The sequence below is a fragment of the Salvia splendens genome, chromosome 15 (assembly GCF_004379255.2).
Source record: "Salvia splendens isolate huo1 chromosome 15, SspV2, whole genome shotgun sequence".
Lineage (NCBI taxonomy): Eukaryota > Viridiplantae > Streptophyta > Magnoliopsida > Lamiales > Lamiaceae > Salvia > Salvia splendens.
Genome location: NC_056046.1, coordinates 8775074 through 8791498, shown reverse-complemented (window position 1 = coordinate 8791498; position 16425 = coordinate 8775074). Strand labels below are relative to the sequence as shown.

The window sequence follows — 16425 nt, the reverse complement described above, 5'->3', positions numbered from 1 at the left end:
TGTAAGCACTACATTTGCTCACGATTACATTGTTTTGAAGCACTATTGGAAACTTATACTATATATATTCACGTATTTTAAAAAAATATACTCCTATAAGAAAATCCATGTTGGATTCGGGTCTTTCACATTGGTTTTTCAGAGATAAATTTTCTGTTAAAAATTGTCTTGATTTATTATAAATTTCTACAGGTGCAAATAGCTATGTAACATTTAGCCTAATGAATAAAGAAAACAATTTTCCTAAAATTAGAAACGAAAAAGGGAAAATAATAATAATAATAATACTCTATTATGAGTAATATCCAGTGGTTAACAAATCACTTTCAAGTTTAAAGTTTAGGGGGAAGAGTGACGTCAAGCATGGAAGCCCACATGGTCTACAAGTTCCAGAAATATTCTTCTTTTTCTATTTTGTTTAAAATTTCAAAATGAAATTAAGTATACGGCATGTGAAGGAGAAGATCCATCTCTTGTTAGTTTAATCACAATATAATCTTTTCAAATTATATTACCATCATAAACCAATCATACACATTTTTACATGCTTGAGTTGAGCATTTGTGTGTGTGTGTGTGTATGTGAGAGAGAGAGAGAGAACACGATGCTCCAATTAGAATTAGAATTTAGAAGGGTTCAAGATTCCAACTAATAAAGTTAAGCATGATGCAAAAATAATCCAACTCCTTGGCCCTTTAAATATTACAACAAGTGGGACTCTCTCAACCATTATCTCTCGATTTGGGTCCTATTTACATACATGTATCATGTATGGTCATGTTGTAAAATATGAAAGCGATCACTAAGAGGAATATTAAACATGTGGTACAACATAACTTCCTCATATATGTTAATATTTCCTAAAGAGGATGACATTCATGTAGATTCACTTCTTTTAACCATGCATATTAAGAGTTAGCTTAAATGCTTCACATAATGAATATACAATCATATATACCTCTATTATGTGAATATGATGGTGTATGTGCTTCAAATAAACTCCGCTCATATATATTGCAACTTATGTAGTTATACATCTACATTTAATTATGTCATATAGTATGTACGTCATTTCACTATTATTTGAATGTCACTATTCTTGTGCTATAAATAATGCAATTTTGTATTTGACGATACAAATAAATCGGGAATTGTGCTTATAGATTTGATTATAACATAAAACTTAGGAACATAATTAGGGGAAAATGACAAAATTGATTGATTAAAGCGCTTCCAAAACAAAGAAAAGATAGGTTTCCATAATCTTGTAAATCGTGCAAAGTTTGTAGGTAAGCTATATCTTAGGGTAGGGGTTTAGATTAGTAAAAATTGCCATAAGTAGAAAATTATGAAATTATTAGTACGTGTGCCGTCTTTAATTTCGCCCAATAAGAAATTAAGAATGATCTAATGGAGAAATTTGTCCAGATCATATTGACCTAATCGAGATTGTGAGGTGATTATGGAAATCTTTTTCATATCCCTTTTTTATTAATATAGAATTTCATGTCGATCTCTAAGTTTTACGAGTGAAATATTAATATAAAATTGGTTTTGGTTGAATCCACATACTTGTGATTTGTTAATGTGTTTGATCTCAAATTTATCGCTTTTTAGGGTAATCATGTAATCAATCATTTTTCTTATGACTCGCGAGTTTGAAAATACTTATTTTGATGATCTTGCTATCAATTATCAAAACTTAGTCTGATTTTCTTCTCCACCCACGTGAAAGTATTACCTAATTTTATCGTACAAATTTGTCTTTTTCTGCCTCAAAACATTGTACTACTACACTTTTATAATTTTGGTTTGTTCACTAAAATTTGTCGATTTTTTTTTAAAAAAATAAATTTTTGCACCACAAGTTACAGAACTAATGTTGTAGATTTCACTAATTATAAACATTATGGTAACTGTTTTTTTCTCTATCCTTACTTACCAATCTCGTATAAAGTTTGTACTGTTCCCAAAAGTTTCTATTTTCTGGGGATGGATGGAGTATTTATTTATTAGATTTCTAAGTCATTTCAAATTTGAAATTATAAAGTGGAAAGAAGCAAATTAAATTATGAAATTTCACTACCAAACATTTCCTTAATTTGGGTTCGAAGTTAGCTTTCCGGTGGGTACCTCGCTTCTTATATTTTTCTGTGACTGAGAAATTAACACTGTGAAACACGATGCAAATATCATACTATGAGATACACTATAGATATGGCTAATAGACTAAAAATTGTTAATATGATTAAAACTGGTGACATTTGATTAAAAAAAATTCATAATATATTGATTGGGCCGAGTGCTCTAGACAATAGGGTCCACTCAACATTTTTTTGGTGCATTAGGGAAGTGATAAGATTTCAATTTTCTAATTCTTGAAAATTAATATAAATATATTTTAAAAAATATATATATATATTTATATATATTGATGAATAAAACAAGAGACCAAATTAAACATGATAGACGAGCTAGAAGTCGATGTACATTACCAACTCTTGGTCATAATAACTACTCCATAAATACACACATATAGTGATGAAGCTAGGCATGTCACGTTGGAGGCCCAAAAAAACATTTCACAACTTTCTCAACAAATTCCTTTCTGAAATATATATAAAAACTAAATTTAACTTAACAAAAGTTAACTAATCTCCAAAAAACTTATTTTTATTATAGTTTCTTGATATTAATCTTAAAGCAAACAAAATAACAAAGATTTAGAAATAAAATAGTTAAAGGATTAAATTTAACTGATTAAATAATAAATTTTTAAAATTTGTATTTTAACATCAAATTACTAAAATATCTCTAGAAAATTTCAATAATATGTGAACATCATGGATCCCCACCCACCATGTAGCTCTTGCAGGGCATACATAAGAAGTGATATAAATAAAAAGTTTGTACTAATTTTTGTGAACCTACGAAACTGTGAGAAGCACATTATTATTGGGGATCAATTTCAAAATGTGGTAGCATTTATTTAATTATAAAATAAGGGTAGCGAAGAAGAATTTGAAAGAAGTAACTAGAAAAAAGAGTCGAGTACTGTAATGGGAAATGGACAGTTGGACGGTAGCAGGACAACCAAGGAACAGCATATATAGTAGGGTTATCATATGGCTGAGACTAAAATAAACTATTTTTTGGAGTTTTTCATAGGGGAATTACTAGCATGCCTTTACAATAAACTAAATAAATAACATCAATCCAAATATATATAAAATTAGAATAAGTTTTATTCGTCGGTTGGGAGAGATTGTAGCCCAAATATCTATGTTCTAACTTCTACGTAATAAGTGGAGTATCTTCCAACTGAACATTTTTAAATAGTTAATTTGAATTTGCATGTTTAATAATAGTGAAGGGTCTTAATTACTAGACCTTGGACGTAATATTTGACTCAAAATTTTCTTTCTATAAACCTTAGGCACGAAATGACATATGACCACTGATTGCTAGCTAGATTGTACTCCTTCCGTTTCTTAAAATAGAAACTTTATAGACGACATGTTTTTATGCAAAATTGATAAAAGTATGAGAGAGAAACAGTAAAAAATATTAAAATAATATTAATGAATAATGTGATCCACCTTATTAATAACGTAATGTGTTATAAAAAGATTTTTGTAAAAATAGAAAGTGGACTAATTTGTGAGACTCTAAAAAATAAAATGAAACTATTTTAATGATTGAGGGAGTAGACTTTCATTTTTTTTTTCAAAAGAGAACTCTTATATTTGAAATATGTTTACATCTGCACTCTTCCAGTATCCTAAGAAGTAAGAACCCTCGATCTATATCTATATAATGTAAAACAGACAGCCAACAAGAAGAAAGAAAAAGAAAAAAGATTACTTTTTCAAAAATTAAATCATTTTCTTATTTTTCCCATCTTGTAACTGACCAACTTCCTTTTAAAAACCATGTACTACATGAACTCTTTAGCAAGGAATCAAACCACTGCTAATTTCAATGCCAACTGTAAAAAATATGCAGCCCACTTCACACCCTATTTAAAATACGCAATTTAATTTTTCTTCTTATTTTAAAAAAATGATCGCTGTATTTTTCTCTCTTTCAAGTTCACTACTATTCGCCAATTGATCTATCTCAAAATATAATCGAAAATAGCTTAATATAAATCAAAACCCCACTTCTCAAAATTGAAATACTCTCTCTCTTGTTATCCCTCTCTCTCTCTTTCACATACACTGCAATAGAAAAGGAAAAACCCAATTCTTGAAGCTGATTTCACACATATATAAGCATACATCCATTAGATAGAAATGAATTAATGCTTGGAGAATGGCGGCGGTTGGATCATCATCAAGATCATGATCAACATTTGAGTACAACTCGGAATGCAGATGGTACAACCGGTATAGCTCACGATTCGTAGTGGTGAAATGGACTTTTTTCACTCCAACTTCATGCTTCAAATCCCTCATCAAGATGAACACACCCATCCTTCAACTTCTTTAGCTCCAATTCTCCCACCTCAAGACTTTCATGGTACAATTTCTCTCTCTATAATTGTGTGTGTGTGAAATTGGACGAAAAGAGAAGCACCAACTAAGGACTTTTGACAACTTTCGAAACTATCGAGGAATATTGAAAATTTGTATTCCTACTTTAGGAAAAGGAAAAGAAAAAAATTTAGCATTTTTCTTTAACTTTTCAACAAAATTGATATGTGTATAAAGAGGGGGAAAATGTAACGTTGCAGGAGTGGGTTCACTGCTAGCCAAGAGGCCTCAAACGATGGCGTTTTCGAGCGACAACAACGTCAGAGAGGATGAGTTCTCCGACGATGGGTCACAGATGGGGGAGAAGAAGCGGCGGCTTAACATGGAGCAGGTGAAAACCCTAGAGAAGAATTTCGAGCTCGGGAACAAGCTCGAGCCCGAACGCAAAATGCAGCTGGCTCGAGCCCTCGGGCTCCAGCCGCGCCAGATCGCCATCTGGTTCCAGAACAGGAGAGCCAGATGGAAAACAAAGCAGCTGGAAAAAGATTACGAAATTTTGAAAAGACAATTTGAAGCAATTAAAGCTGAGAATGAAGCCCTTCACACGCACAATCACAAGCTTCATGCTCAGGTAAAATTCTTTGTTTTTTTGTTTTATTAATTTTAAGTAGTACTATTCAATTTTGGTCATGTTCACATCGGAAAATTAAAAAATATGCAAGCAATATATAAGTGCAATTTCAGATAATATCATACTAATGTGAGTTCGAATGCGCTATATTCAGATAGTGGCCTTAAAGAAGAGGGAGGCGACGGAATCCATCAATCTGAACAAGGAAACGGAGGGCTCGTACAGCAACCGGAGCGAGAACAGCTCGGAGAGGAAGATCGAGAGCCCAATCTTAGGGGGGAGGCAGCTCTTTCCCCAGGCCGCGTCGAGGCCGGAAATGCAGCACCCGGTTAAGGAAGAGGGGTTGTGTAATATGTTTGTTGGGATGGATGATCAACCTGGATTTTGGCCATGGATAGAGCAACACCAGTTTAATGTAATTAATTAAATCTTGAAAATGATTTGATTAAATCTGCACCCTTGGTTTGAATTGGCCTATGGAGATGAAGGAATTGAATATTTTGTTGAGATGATCATCGATTTTTTCCCCCAAATATCTTTGTTTTAATTTGTTGTACAAATTAGTAGTAAAAGTTAATATCGCACGGTTGCGACACTTTCCGGGTGGAATTTATGAGTAAAATGTTCTTGATATAGTTTTATACTTTTATTTGTATTATTCATTTTTTGAGCAATTGATTTTGAAAGTGTGATAGATTCGTTTTATTTGAGAGAGAGAATCAAGCACAGGTTTCGAGGGGAGGAAGATGACAAACAGATGAGAAGAGGAAGAAAACAATGAAAGTTGGAAAAATGTTAATTCTCGTGAAGGAGACATTGCATAAATCATTTTCTTACTTCTGCTGACGGCAAAGCTTCATATATAACATTCATTCATCTCTGTCACTCATAAAATCAACTTCCAATTCAATACAAATTGCAATTTTTTCAAACGAAATACTACCTAATCAATTTGGACTTTATAATTCTCTCTCTCTCTCTCTCTCTCTCTCTCTCTCTCTCTCTCTCTCTCTCTCTCTCTCTCTCTCTCTCTCTCTCTCTCTCTCTCTCTTTGCAAGCATTCCCACTCTAATTCATCACTTTGAAGCTTATATTGTTTGTAGATTTTTTAGACTAAAACTTGTAAGTATACTTCTTGATTTCACTAGTAAAACAAATACACTAATTAATTGGAAGATTTATCATGTGTACTAAACTTTGTAAATTTAATCAGTATGGTAGATTGGAAATTAAAAGGGATATTTATAGAAAAAATAAAAGAAATAATTGAGAGGCAGCTTTCAGTAAAGGTACGAAAAATGGTCAGGATTGGATGGATGGGCAGTGATTGGATTTTTTCTCGAAATGGAGCCCTCATTCCAAGGGGGTATCAGTGATAATGATGTAATATCCAGCCTTGTATTCATCATCTACCTTTTCTTTTTTCTTTTTTATTTTTTTGGCTTTTCTCACTCATCCATCGTCGAGGATTGAATTTTCCGAGTTTCGAATTCCAGACCCACCATTTAATATAGGGATTTCATAAGAATAAACAAAATATAATGAATAGTTTTGATTGGTAAGTAGTACTTTCTTACTCTAGGAAATGCTTCGTTAATTTAATGGGTAGTACTTATTGAATTTAATATTCCTTCCGTCTCGATAAAGTTAGATGTTTTATTTTCCTCATCAGATTTGATACAGTCATTTTATCAATTAAATTGAGAGAGAATAAAGTAAAATAACATATTTGATGTGAGATTCAACTGTATAATCTCGGTCTGCCCATGGTCCGTTCTTTCTAACTCACTATTTGGTTCATCCTTGGATATTTTGTGTTGAATTTGTGAATTCATTATTATTCTTCGGATTGACAGAGATAAGGATTTTTATCATTTCGTCAGTTCTTAGATTTTTGGGATTTGATGATTCAGTGTTGTTCTTCTTCCGACAATAATTAGCTTAAAATATGACTTAACTAGCCTAAAAATAACTAAGTAAATACTACTTCTATCCCTTGTTAATGAGAAAGTGATGTTTAATTAGTCAAGTGGAGATAATACAGTAGCATAAACAATAAAGTAATAAAGATTGAAGGTATTTTCTTTTATCAAAAAAGAAATGTATAATTTACCTTAGATCGTCCCAAAAAAGATTATGAATAACTTAACAAGAGACTTAAAAATCATATCTTGTTCGTTGACGACCGGACTCCGATCCTTGTTCCTTATCTTGAGCTTATTATCTTGGTATTTGTTGTATCAAACGAACTCCAAAATCCAAACAATTTAACAAAACGAGAATGGATGGGATATATCTAACTCTTAAGGCATCATCATGCTAGATTTTACAGTGCTCTTTCAACATTTGTCGGCTTTTTACAATATAAGGATTAGGTATCCTATGAAGTACCATCATCGTGCTAGATTTTACAGTGCTCTTTCAACATTTGTCGGCTTTTTACAATATAAGGATTAGGTATCCTATGAAGTACCTATATTCTAACAACTGAAATTCGTGGAAGCTACGAATCTTGAGGATATTTACAAATTTAATAATTGTTGAGCAGCAAATTAAATAATACTAGTACTATTAGAAAAAGGAAGATCAATCTGGGATCATGTGCACAATCAATAGAAAATGGCTGGAAGACTTTTGAGTTTTGTATTATACTATCAATTTTTGAGATGCGATTCTGAAATTAAATCTAGTGGAAATAAATAAGTATATAAAAAATATATTGCTGAAGTAAAGCTGCTCAAGTGGCCACATGCACTCTGCATTCGCACCAGAAATAAAAATTAGGGTTTGTTAGAGTTGATGAAATTTTTTAATTTTTTTTTTCATATTGCTCGTATATTTCTATAAATAAGTGTGAAACAGATAATACCAGGAAATATTCTATCGCTTTATTTAATAAAACTTCAATATTGCGAAAACTCTGTCATACAAAAGGGCAGCTTGAATTTTATATTTTGAGTATGTGGTAAAAGAAGTTAATTTAATTAAATATGATTGGCATTTTCGAGTTTACATGAATCCAATTTTCATTATTTTTGTCTATTGATTCGATACCACTATATATATATATATAGTGAATGATCACAATTCAAGAGGTATTTTTTTGCATTTTTTTTCAAATTAACCAGTGTTTTTATGTATCTATGTAGGATAACTCATAATTTGGCATATAAGCTATGGTTATAGAATTTAAGTTTTAAAACCACATAATTTTGTAGATTATTTTATCTTTACTTCTTGATAAAATTTTGTTGAAGCACTTTTGATAGTTGAAGGGCTATTTTTACTCGTCACAATTTTAGAGATAAAATAACTCTCTCAAGAAACCTAGCTAGGAAGTACATATATTGCCTAGAGCAAATTATTTTTTAGTACTAAATTTTTAATGAAGACATGTTACCGTGACCAACACATGAAACGTGATCAGGTAATTAGCAATTGAAATATACAAATAAAAAATAATTAACTAAAAGGGTTTACATTCTAATGGCTGCTGCAGACGATGGATTTGAGTCTATGTCAACGAATCTTTGATAAAAATATTTTAGCAATAAGCTCGATCAAAAAAAAATGATACTAAGTCTTAATTTGGCTGAATGTTAATGAGATTCTAAAAAGTAATTATGAACATGTGTTTTCGAGGTTGGTTCTCTAAGTACAGAATTAGTAGTATTTGTTGGATATTTGGGATGTGGACTATTATTTGGGCTGTGATTAAATAAGGCCCAGATAGAATATTGGGCCGGTGGCTGCCCTAGCCCAATGCCCGGGTGATATACACCCCTGTCTCTCGTCTCTCTGCCGCTTGACATTCAAAAACACTCTATCTTCTCTCTAATCTCTCTCTCGACTGTTGAAATCCTCTCTTCTCTTCTTCTTCACCGATGAGTCTCCGGTTGTTTCCCTGTGATCTGACAAGCACAGATTTTGCATGTTTTTAAGGACTAGATTTGACTAGTTTTAAATGTCAATCATGCAAATTATGTTCTTAAATTGCATATGTTATACATTTGGTATTTTTGACGTGTTTGTTGATAAATGATAGAAAAAGATAGAAAAAGGTGGAAAAAAGGCCAAAGTGCAGCAGCCTCTGTTCAAGCCCATTCTGGAAGCGATTTTGAAGTCCAATCAGTGCCTACTAGATACCAGTCTCTTCGTCTTCGAAAGACCTTCGTGTGGATACCTTAAACATCTAAATCGGAGTTTTGTGGAGAAAGTTATGGCCATTTTACAAACATCGCGCAGTGCAGTCAAAATCTGGCGGAAATTAGGCGGAAATTCACGGAAGAAAAGAAATTATTATATTGTGAAGCCAAATCTCTCCTATTTCTTGTAGGGCACGAAATTTATCAAAAATAAACCTTTTTCCAGCCTATAAATACCTCTGAACCTAATTCATAATCTTTATCTCAGAGCCTCCAATCCTTCTCCATCTCTACACCTCTTTCCATTCCATAATCCACACATAATTCATCCATCTTCCATTGGAGCGGAGCTTTGCAGATCCAGGCAAGAGAAGACTGAAGATTGAAGATTCAACCTTGGGTTTTATCAATTTCTTTCATGCCTCGTACTTTAATTGTAGTTTTTACTTGTCTATGAGTAGAACATCTTTTGTAGAATTTTTGGTATAGACATTCGATTGATTTTCCTTGTTAGCTCTTGCAGTTATTTGATTTATCTGGTGCTTTCTATGTTCAATTGATTAGCTACCTCTTGAATACATGTTAGAGTTGATTAGAGTACTCGGGAGACGAAATAATTGACTTGGAAAAATGGATAATTCACACCTTAATTCAGTAGAACTCGGGAGAGTTGAGGTTTTGAGTGAGGTCTTTGATCTTATATGCTTTTAGGAGTTAGGGGTTTAAGGGTTAGAAGGGGACTTCAATCCTATCACCTAATCTACAGGTTTCTCACCTCGGGAGGGGGTTTAATCTATAATTGTGATCGACTTAATAGCTCTGGAGACCGTAATTCAAGGAAGTCGATTGTGTGTTTGGATCCTAAAATTCTACATTCTTAAGCCTGTTTTGTATTATTTCTTTTTATGTTTTCCATTTTTTTGTTTATTTCTTTCGGTCTAGTTTAATTAATCAACCCAAAAATCACATGTCTCTAGATAGTATATGACGCTTAGTATATGGTAGTCAGTTGCAATCTTATTCCCTGTGTTCGATATCCGGTACTGACCTTTAGCTATACTAGATCTACCTTGTATGCTTGCAGGTATTTTTAGTGCTAATAAATAGTGCATCATGATCTTTCACGGTTATTTGAGTGATTGATCTTGTGTGAGTGTTGGAGAAGGCAACTACTTCAGTTGCTGGGGTGTTGGTGAAACTAGGGTTTTCTGTGTGAGGGATTTCTGTGAGTTTGTGTTCGAGAGGTTTCAGATCAGGCATAGTGGAGTCGGTTGGGGTTGATATCTGGTTTGTGAGGTGAATCACTGGTGGATTCAACGTTGCTCCCTTGGATCTAGTTTATGGAGAATAGATTCGTACTATTAGCGGGTGGCTGAGCCATTGCTAAGATCTGTTCGGTTTCTTTGTATTTCTTGTGGTTCCTGCTTACTTGTTTGCTTTACTCTTAAGATCCGAGAGGATCCTTGTTGTTTTGCTAACGTGTGTGTTAAGTGTGCAGGGTTCCTTGGGGTCCAGTAGCTTCCGGTCAAGGAGGGCTAGGATTCTTGTGTAATAGCTAGTTATTGTAATAGCTAGATCCTTTGTAAATCAGCCGTGTGGGTGAGAGTTTGGCTGAGCTCTTTTGTATAAGAACAAAGAGGTCTTGGTAATAGTGAAGCCGGACTAGTCTGATCCCTATAATGGTATCAGAGCCACGGGGGGACTAGTCCGGCACGCCGAGTCGCATTAAGGAGGTGGGCAAGTGGAATTCTCCTTCGAGTGAGGGTTCGCTCTGGTAAATTAGCTGAATCTCCTGATTCTTTTTTTCTGTTTAGTGCCAAATATAGGCTTGGGATATTGCTTGCTGGTAGACAGTCTTTGGCAAAGACTTATGTCTTTTCTTGCTTTCTTTGTGCTTATTGCTTCCGTTGTTTCTTGGTGCTCTGTGATTTCTGATCCCTCATTACTTGACCACCAAGAATTTATACTGCCTAAGTGACCCCCTGCACCCTCCAGAAGTGAGTGATTGCGAATTGGGGTAGCCTTAGCCAGTGTGCTCGTGTCAGTCAGGGATTTGAGGTCTGATTTGTTGTGAAAGTGTGCCTGGTCTTGCTGTGTATGTCACTGCGCCTAAAAGTTTGCAAGGTTGTGTGTTTCTGTCTTGCTTCCTGTGTTCTTGCAAAAGTGTTTTTTTAAAGATGTCTCAACCTGTTGGTTTGGTTCCTTTTAATGGCAAAAATAATTTTGTGATTTGGAAACAGAATCTGAAATGCATTCTTATTCAACAAAAAGTGTTTAAAGCTACTGATGCTTCTTTACCTGATGACACTTCTCAAGAAAAACTGGATGAAATGAATGAGTTGGCTAGAGCTACTATTGTTCTCAATTTGTCTGATTCTGTGATTAGGAAAATTGATCATATTGAATCTGCTTCTGAAATGTGGAAACATCTTGATACTTTGTTTACTGAAACTTCTATGTCTTCAAGGATGTATTTGCTTGAAAAATTATTCAAATTTAAGCTTAACTTGTCCATGGATATTGATGATAATGTGGATAGATTTCAGAAGCTTGTGCTTATTGCTTCCGTTGTTTCTTGGTGCTCTGTGATTTCTGATCCCTCATTACTTGACCACCAAGAATTTATACTGCCTAAGTGACCCCCTGCACCCTCCAGAAGTGAGTGATTGCGAATTGGGGTAGCCTTAGCCAGTGTGCTCGTGTCAGTCAGGGATTTGAGGTCTGATTTGTTGTGAAAGTGTGCCTGGTCTTGCTGTGTATGTCACTGCGCCTAAAAGTTTGCAAGGTTGTGTGTTTCTGTCTTGCTTCCTGTGTTCTTGCAAAAGTGTTTTTTTAAAGATGTCTCAACCTGTTGGTTTGGTTCCTTTTAATGGCAAAAATAATTTTGTGATTTGGAAACAGAATCTGAAATGCATTCTTATTCAACAAAAAGTGTTTAAAGCTACTGATGCTTCTTTACCTGATGACACTTCTCAAGAAAAACTGGATGAAATGAATGAGTTGGCTAGAGCTACTATTGTTCTCAATTTGTCTGATTCTGTGATTAGGAAAATTGATCATATTGAATCTGCTTCTGAAATGTGGAAACATCTTGATACTTTGTTTACTGAAACTTCTATGTCTTCAAGGATGTATTTGCTTGAAAAATTATTCAAATTTAAGCTTAACTTGTCCATGGATATTGATGATAATGTGGATAGATTTCAGAAGCTTGTGCAGGATATTAAAAGATCTGGTGATAAAACAATTGATGAATACACTAGTATTGCTCTAATGAATGTCATACCTGATTCTTATAGTGATGTGAAAGCTGCCATTAAGTATGGCAGGGACTCTGCCCCTCTGGACTTGATTATTAGCTCCTTAAAATCTAAAGAACTTGAATTAAGGGAAATGGTTGTTGATAAAAATGCTTTTAATAAGGCTTTAAATGTTAGGGGAAGACCTAAGTCAAAAGGGGGGGAATGAATCAAATGGTGGATTTAATACCAACTCTAATTTCAAGAAAAAGTACAGATCTAGGTCCAATAGCAATGACCCTAAATCTTTTAGAAAGTGTTTTAATTGTAGAGAAGCTGAGCACTATAGAAGAGATTGTACTAAGCCTAAAAAGAATAAACCTCCCAATAATAACACTCAGCATGAAAATAGTGTGAATGTGGCCAACTATGATGCTGATAATGAATTTGTTTATATGGTGCATGATTTGATGTATATAAATGCTTCTCCTATGTGCCTCTTTACTTCAAATGATTGGTTGTGTGATTCTGGATGTACATATCATGTTAGTCCCTTCAAGGAAGTGTTCAGTGATATCAAGCTTGCAACTTATACTTATGTGTCAATGGCTGATGACAAGAAGTGTGAAATTCTTGGAATTGGCACTGTGTGTTTAAAGTTTGATAATGGCTATGTGTTGAACCTGAAGGATGTGAGATATGTTCATGATCTATGTTATAATTTGATGTCTTGTACTGCCCTTGAGAATTTTGGCATTGGGGGTAAATGGGGGAAGGTTGCATGAAAATCTGCAAATGTTCTATGTGTCTCTTTAAAGCCAAAAGAAAATGTGGTTTGTATGTCTGTACTGTTGTGCCTCTTACATGTGAAAAAGTATGTGCCAATGTTGTTAAAACTGATAAAACTATGTTGTGGTATAATAGGCTTGGTCACATGAGTGAAAAAGGCCTGAATATTCTGAAAAAGCATGCTATCTTTTCTGAAGCTGATGTTCATGGTAGTTTGTCTTTCTGTGACACTTGTGTGCTGGGTAAACAACATAGGGTTACCTTTCCTACTCCTGTACCTGTTAATATCAATAAAAATGTTCTTGAATACTTGCATATGGATGTATGAGGCCATGCTTCTTTGTCTTCTCATTCTGGCTATGTGTATTTTCTTTCAATTATTGATGACTTTTTAAGAAAAGTTTGGTGCTTTCTTATGAAACATAAGTATGAAGTATTTGCAAAACTTGTTGCTTGGAAAACTATGATTGAAACTCAGACTGGAAAGAAAATTAAGGTTATAAGAACTGATAATGGCTTGGAATTCTATAATAAACAGATGGATGATATGTGTGCTGGTTTGGAATTAAAAGACATAAAACTGTACCTTATACCCCACAGCAAAATGGGGTTGCTGAAAGAATGAATAGGACTTTACTTGATAAAGTGAGATGCATGCTAGCAAAATCTGGTTTATCTAAAAAATTTTGGGGTGAAGCTTTGTTGACTGCTACTTACTTGGTTAATAGATCTCCCTCTGTGCCTTTGTTAGGGCAGTGCCCTGAACATGTTTTTACTGAAAAATCTCTGAATCTTTCTCATCTAAGGGTGTTTGGTTGTTCTGCTTTTGTGCATACCAAAACTGATAAACTTGAACCTAGATCTAGAAAGGGTGTTTTTCTGGGATATCCTGAGGGTGTCAAAGGGTATAGGGTCTGGTTGAGAGATGAGCCTGGGTTTAGGGTCATTATTAGCAGGGATGTGGTTTTTAATGAAGATGAATTCCCTTGCTTAAAAGTGACTAATAACCATGCTCCAGATATTGTGGACAATGATCCTCTTAGTGAGGTTGAGTCCACAGAACAGCCCACTGATGTGGAGCATTCAGTGGATGTTCTAAGTGAGGTGGAGCATCCTTTTTGAAACTCTAATACAGTCTATACTCCTGATGAGACACCCAATGAGGGAAATCTACATGCTAATGATGTCAACAATGTGCCTTTGCCTGATAATATTGATAATTCTTGTGATATGCGTGATAGTCCTGTGAGAACAAATCCTCCTATTCCTGCCCAGAATGTGTTAAATAGCCCCACTGGTATCCAAAATGCTATTGATGCTCCCAACTTAAGTGACTATGTCTTATCTAGGGATAGGCCTAGAAGGCTTAATGTTCGGAAACCTTCTAGATATGATGGTTATGTGAGACTGGTTGCCTTGATTAACTTGGCTTTCAATGTGTATGAATCTGATGGGGATGAAACTCAGTCTTATAAGCAGGCTGTTAAGTCTAAATTCTGGAATCAGTGGCATAAAACTATGTCGGAGGAGATGCATTCTCTTAATATTAATCTTACTTGGATCCTTGTACCTTTGCCTCCTGGTGCATCCGTGGTTGATTGCAGGTGGCTTTATAAGTTGAAAAGTGAGGTGAAGGGTCTTAGGTACAAGGCCAGACTTGTGGCAAAAGGATTACTCAACAAGAGGGGGTAGATTATACTGAAATTTTTGCTCGTGTTGTTAAATTTACTACTGTGCGGTTAATGCTTACCTTATGTGCTCACTTTGACTAGGAATTGAAACAAATAGATGTTAAAACTGCTTTCTTGCATGGTGACTTGGATAAACCAATTTACATGAAACAGCCTGAAGGCTTTGTTGATCCTAAATTTCCCAATCATGTGTGTTTGTTGAAAAAAGCTCTGTATGGTTTAAAACAGTCTCCCGGACAGTGAAATATCAAGTTTAATAATTGTATGCATAAGTTGGGCTTTGTGAGATGTACTTTTGATGCATGCTTATATGTGAAGAATCTTGATTTTGTGCTTGTCTTCTTACTATTGTATTTTGATGACATGCTTATAATGGGTCCCTATTTGAAAACCATAAATGCTGTGTAAACTGCTTTAAGTGAGAATTTTGATATGAAGGACCTTGGTGATGCTTAGAAAATATTAGGAATAAATATTTTTAGGAATAGAAAAGAATGTATGCTTGTTTTGTATCATGAACCTTGTGTGTACAAAATTCTAAAAAAAATTAACATGTTTGATGCTAAACATGCCTCTGTGCTTTTAGCTGCTCATTTTATGTTGAGTAAAGATCTGTGCCCTACAACTAAACATGATATTGATGCCATGAAGAAAATTCCCTATGCAAATGCAATTGGATCAGTAATGTATCTGATGGTAAGTACTAGGCCTGATATTGCGCTATTCTAAATGTGATGATGGTGTGACACTAATTGGTTTTGTTGATTCCAATTATGCTAATGATATGGACAAGAGGAAGTCCACCACTTCCTATATGTTTACTGTTTGTAGATCCTGTATTAGCTGGAAGTCTCAGCTGCAGCACATAGTTGCTCTGTCCACTATTGAATCAGAATATATTGTCATTACAAAGGCAATGAAAGAAGTTGGGTGGTTGAAGGGAGTGCTTTCTGAACTAAACTTTGTGAAATCAGAGTATTTGTTGGATATTTGGGTTGTGGACTATTATTTGGGCTGTGATTAAATGAGGCCAAGATAGAATATTGTGCCGGTGGCTGCCCTAGCCCAATGCCCGGGTGATATTTACCCCTGTCTCTCCTCTCTGCCGCTTGACATTCAAAAACACTCTCTTCTCTCTACTCTTTATCTCGACTGTTGAAATCCTCCCTTCTCTTCTTCTTCTTCACCGATGAGTCTCCGGTTGTTTCCCTGTGATCTTTCGCGGTTATTTGAGTGATTGATCTTGTGTGAGTGTTGGAGAAGGCAACTACTTCGGTTGCTGAGGTGTTGGTGAAACTAGGGTATTATGTGTGAGGGATTTCTGTGAGTTTGTGTTCGAGAGGTTTCAGATCTGGCATAGTGGAGTCGGTTGGGGTTGATATCTGGTTTGTGAGGTGAATCACTGGTGGATTCAACGTTGCTCCCTTGGATCTGGTTTCTGGAGAATAGATTCGT

The 16425-nt window shown here is 34.7% G+C and overlaps 1 protein-coding gene across 1 annotated transcript; it reads left to right on the top strand.

Annotated features, from left to right (window-relative positions):
- Positions 1 to 4077: 4077 nt before the first annotated feature.
- LOC121769420 (homeobox-leucine zipper protein ATHB-13-like) lies at positions 4078 to 5715 on the top strand. Its single transcript, XM_042166222.1, has 3 exons — positions 4078 to 4521; positions 4736 to 5106; positions 5261 to 5715. The coding sequence occupies exons 1-3, from the start codon at positions 4416 to 4418 to the stop codon at positions 5531 to 5533; spliced, it is 750 nt and encodes a 249-aa protein (XP_042022156.1). The 5' UTR covers positions 4078 to 4415; the 3' UTR covers positions 5534 to 5715.
- The last annotated feature ends 10710 nt before the right edge of the window (positions 5716 to 16425 follow it).

Coding starts and splice junctions, on each gene's coding strand:
- LOC121769420 (XM_042166222.1), top strand. CDS start 4,416: ATGGACTTTTTTCACTCCAACTTCATGCTTCAAATCCCTCATCAAGAT. Junction 4,522..4,735: donor CCCACCTCAAGACTTTCATG/GTACAATTTCTC, acceptor GTAACGTTGCAG/GAGTGGGTTCACTGCTAGCC. Junction 5,107..5,260: donor ATCACAAGCTTCATGCTCAG/GTAAAATTCTTT, acceptor CGCTATATTCAG/ATAGTGGCCTTAAAGAAGAG.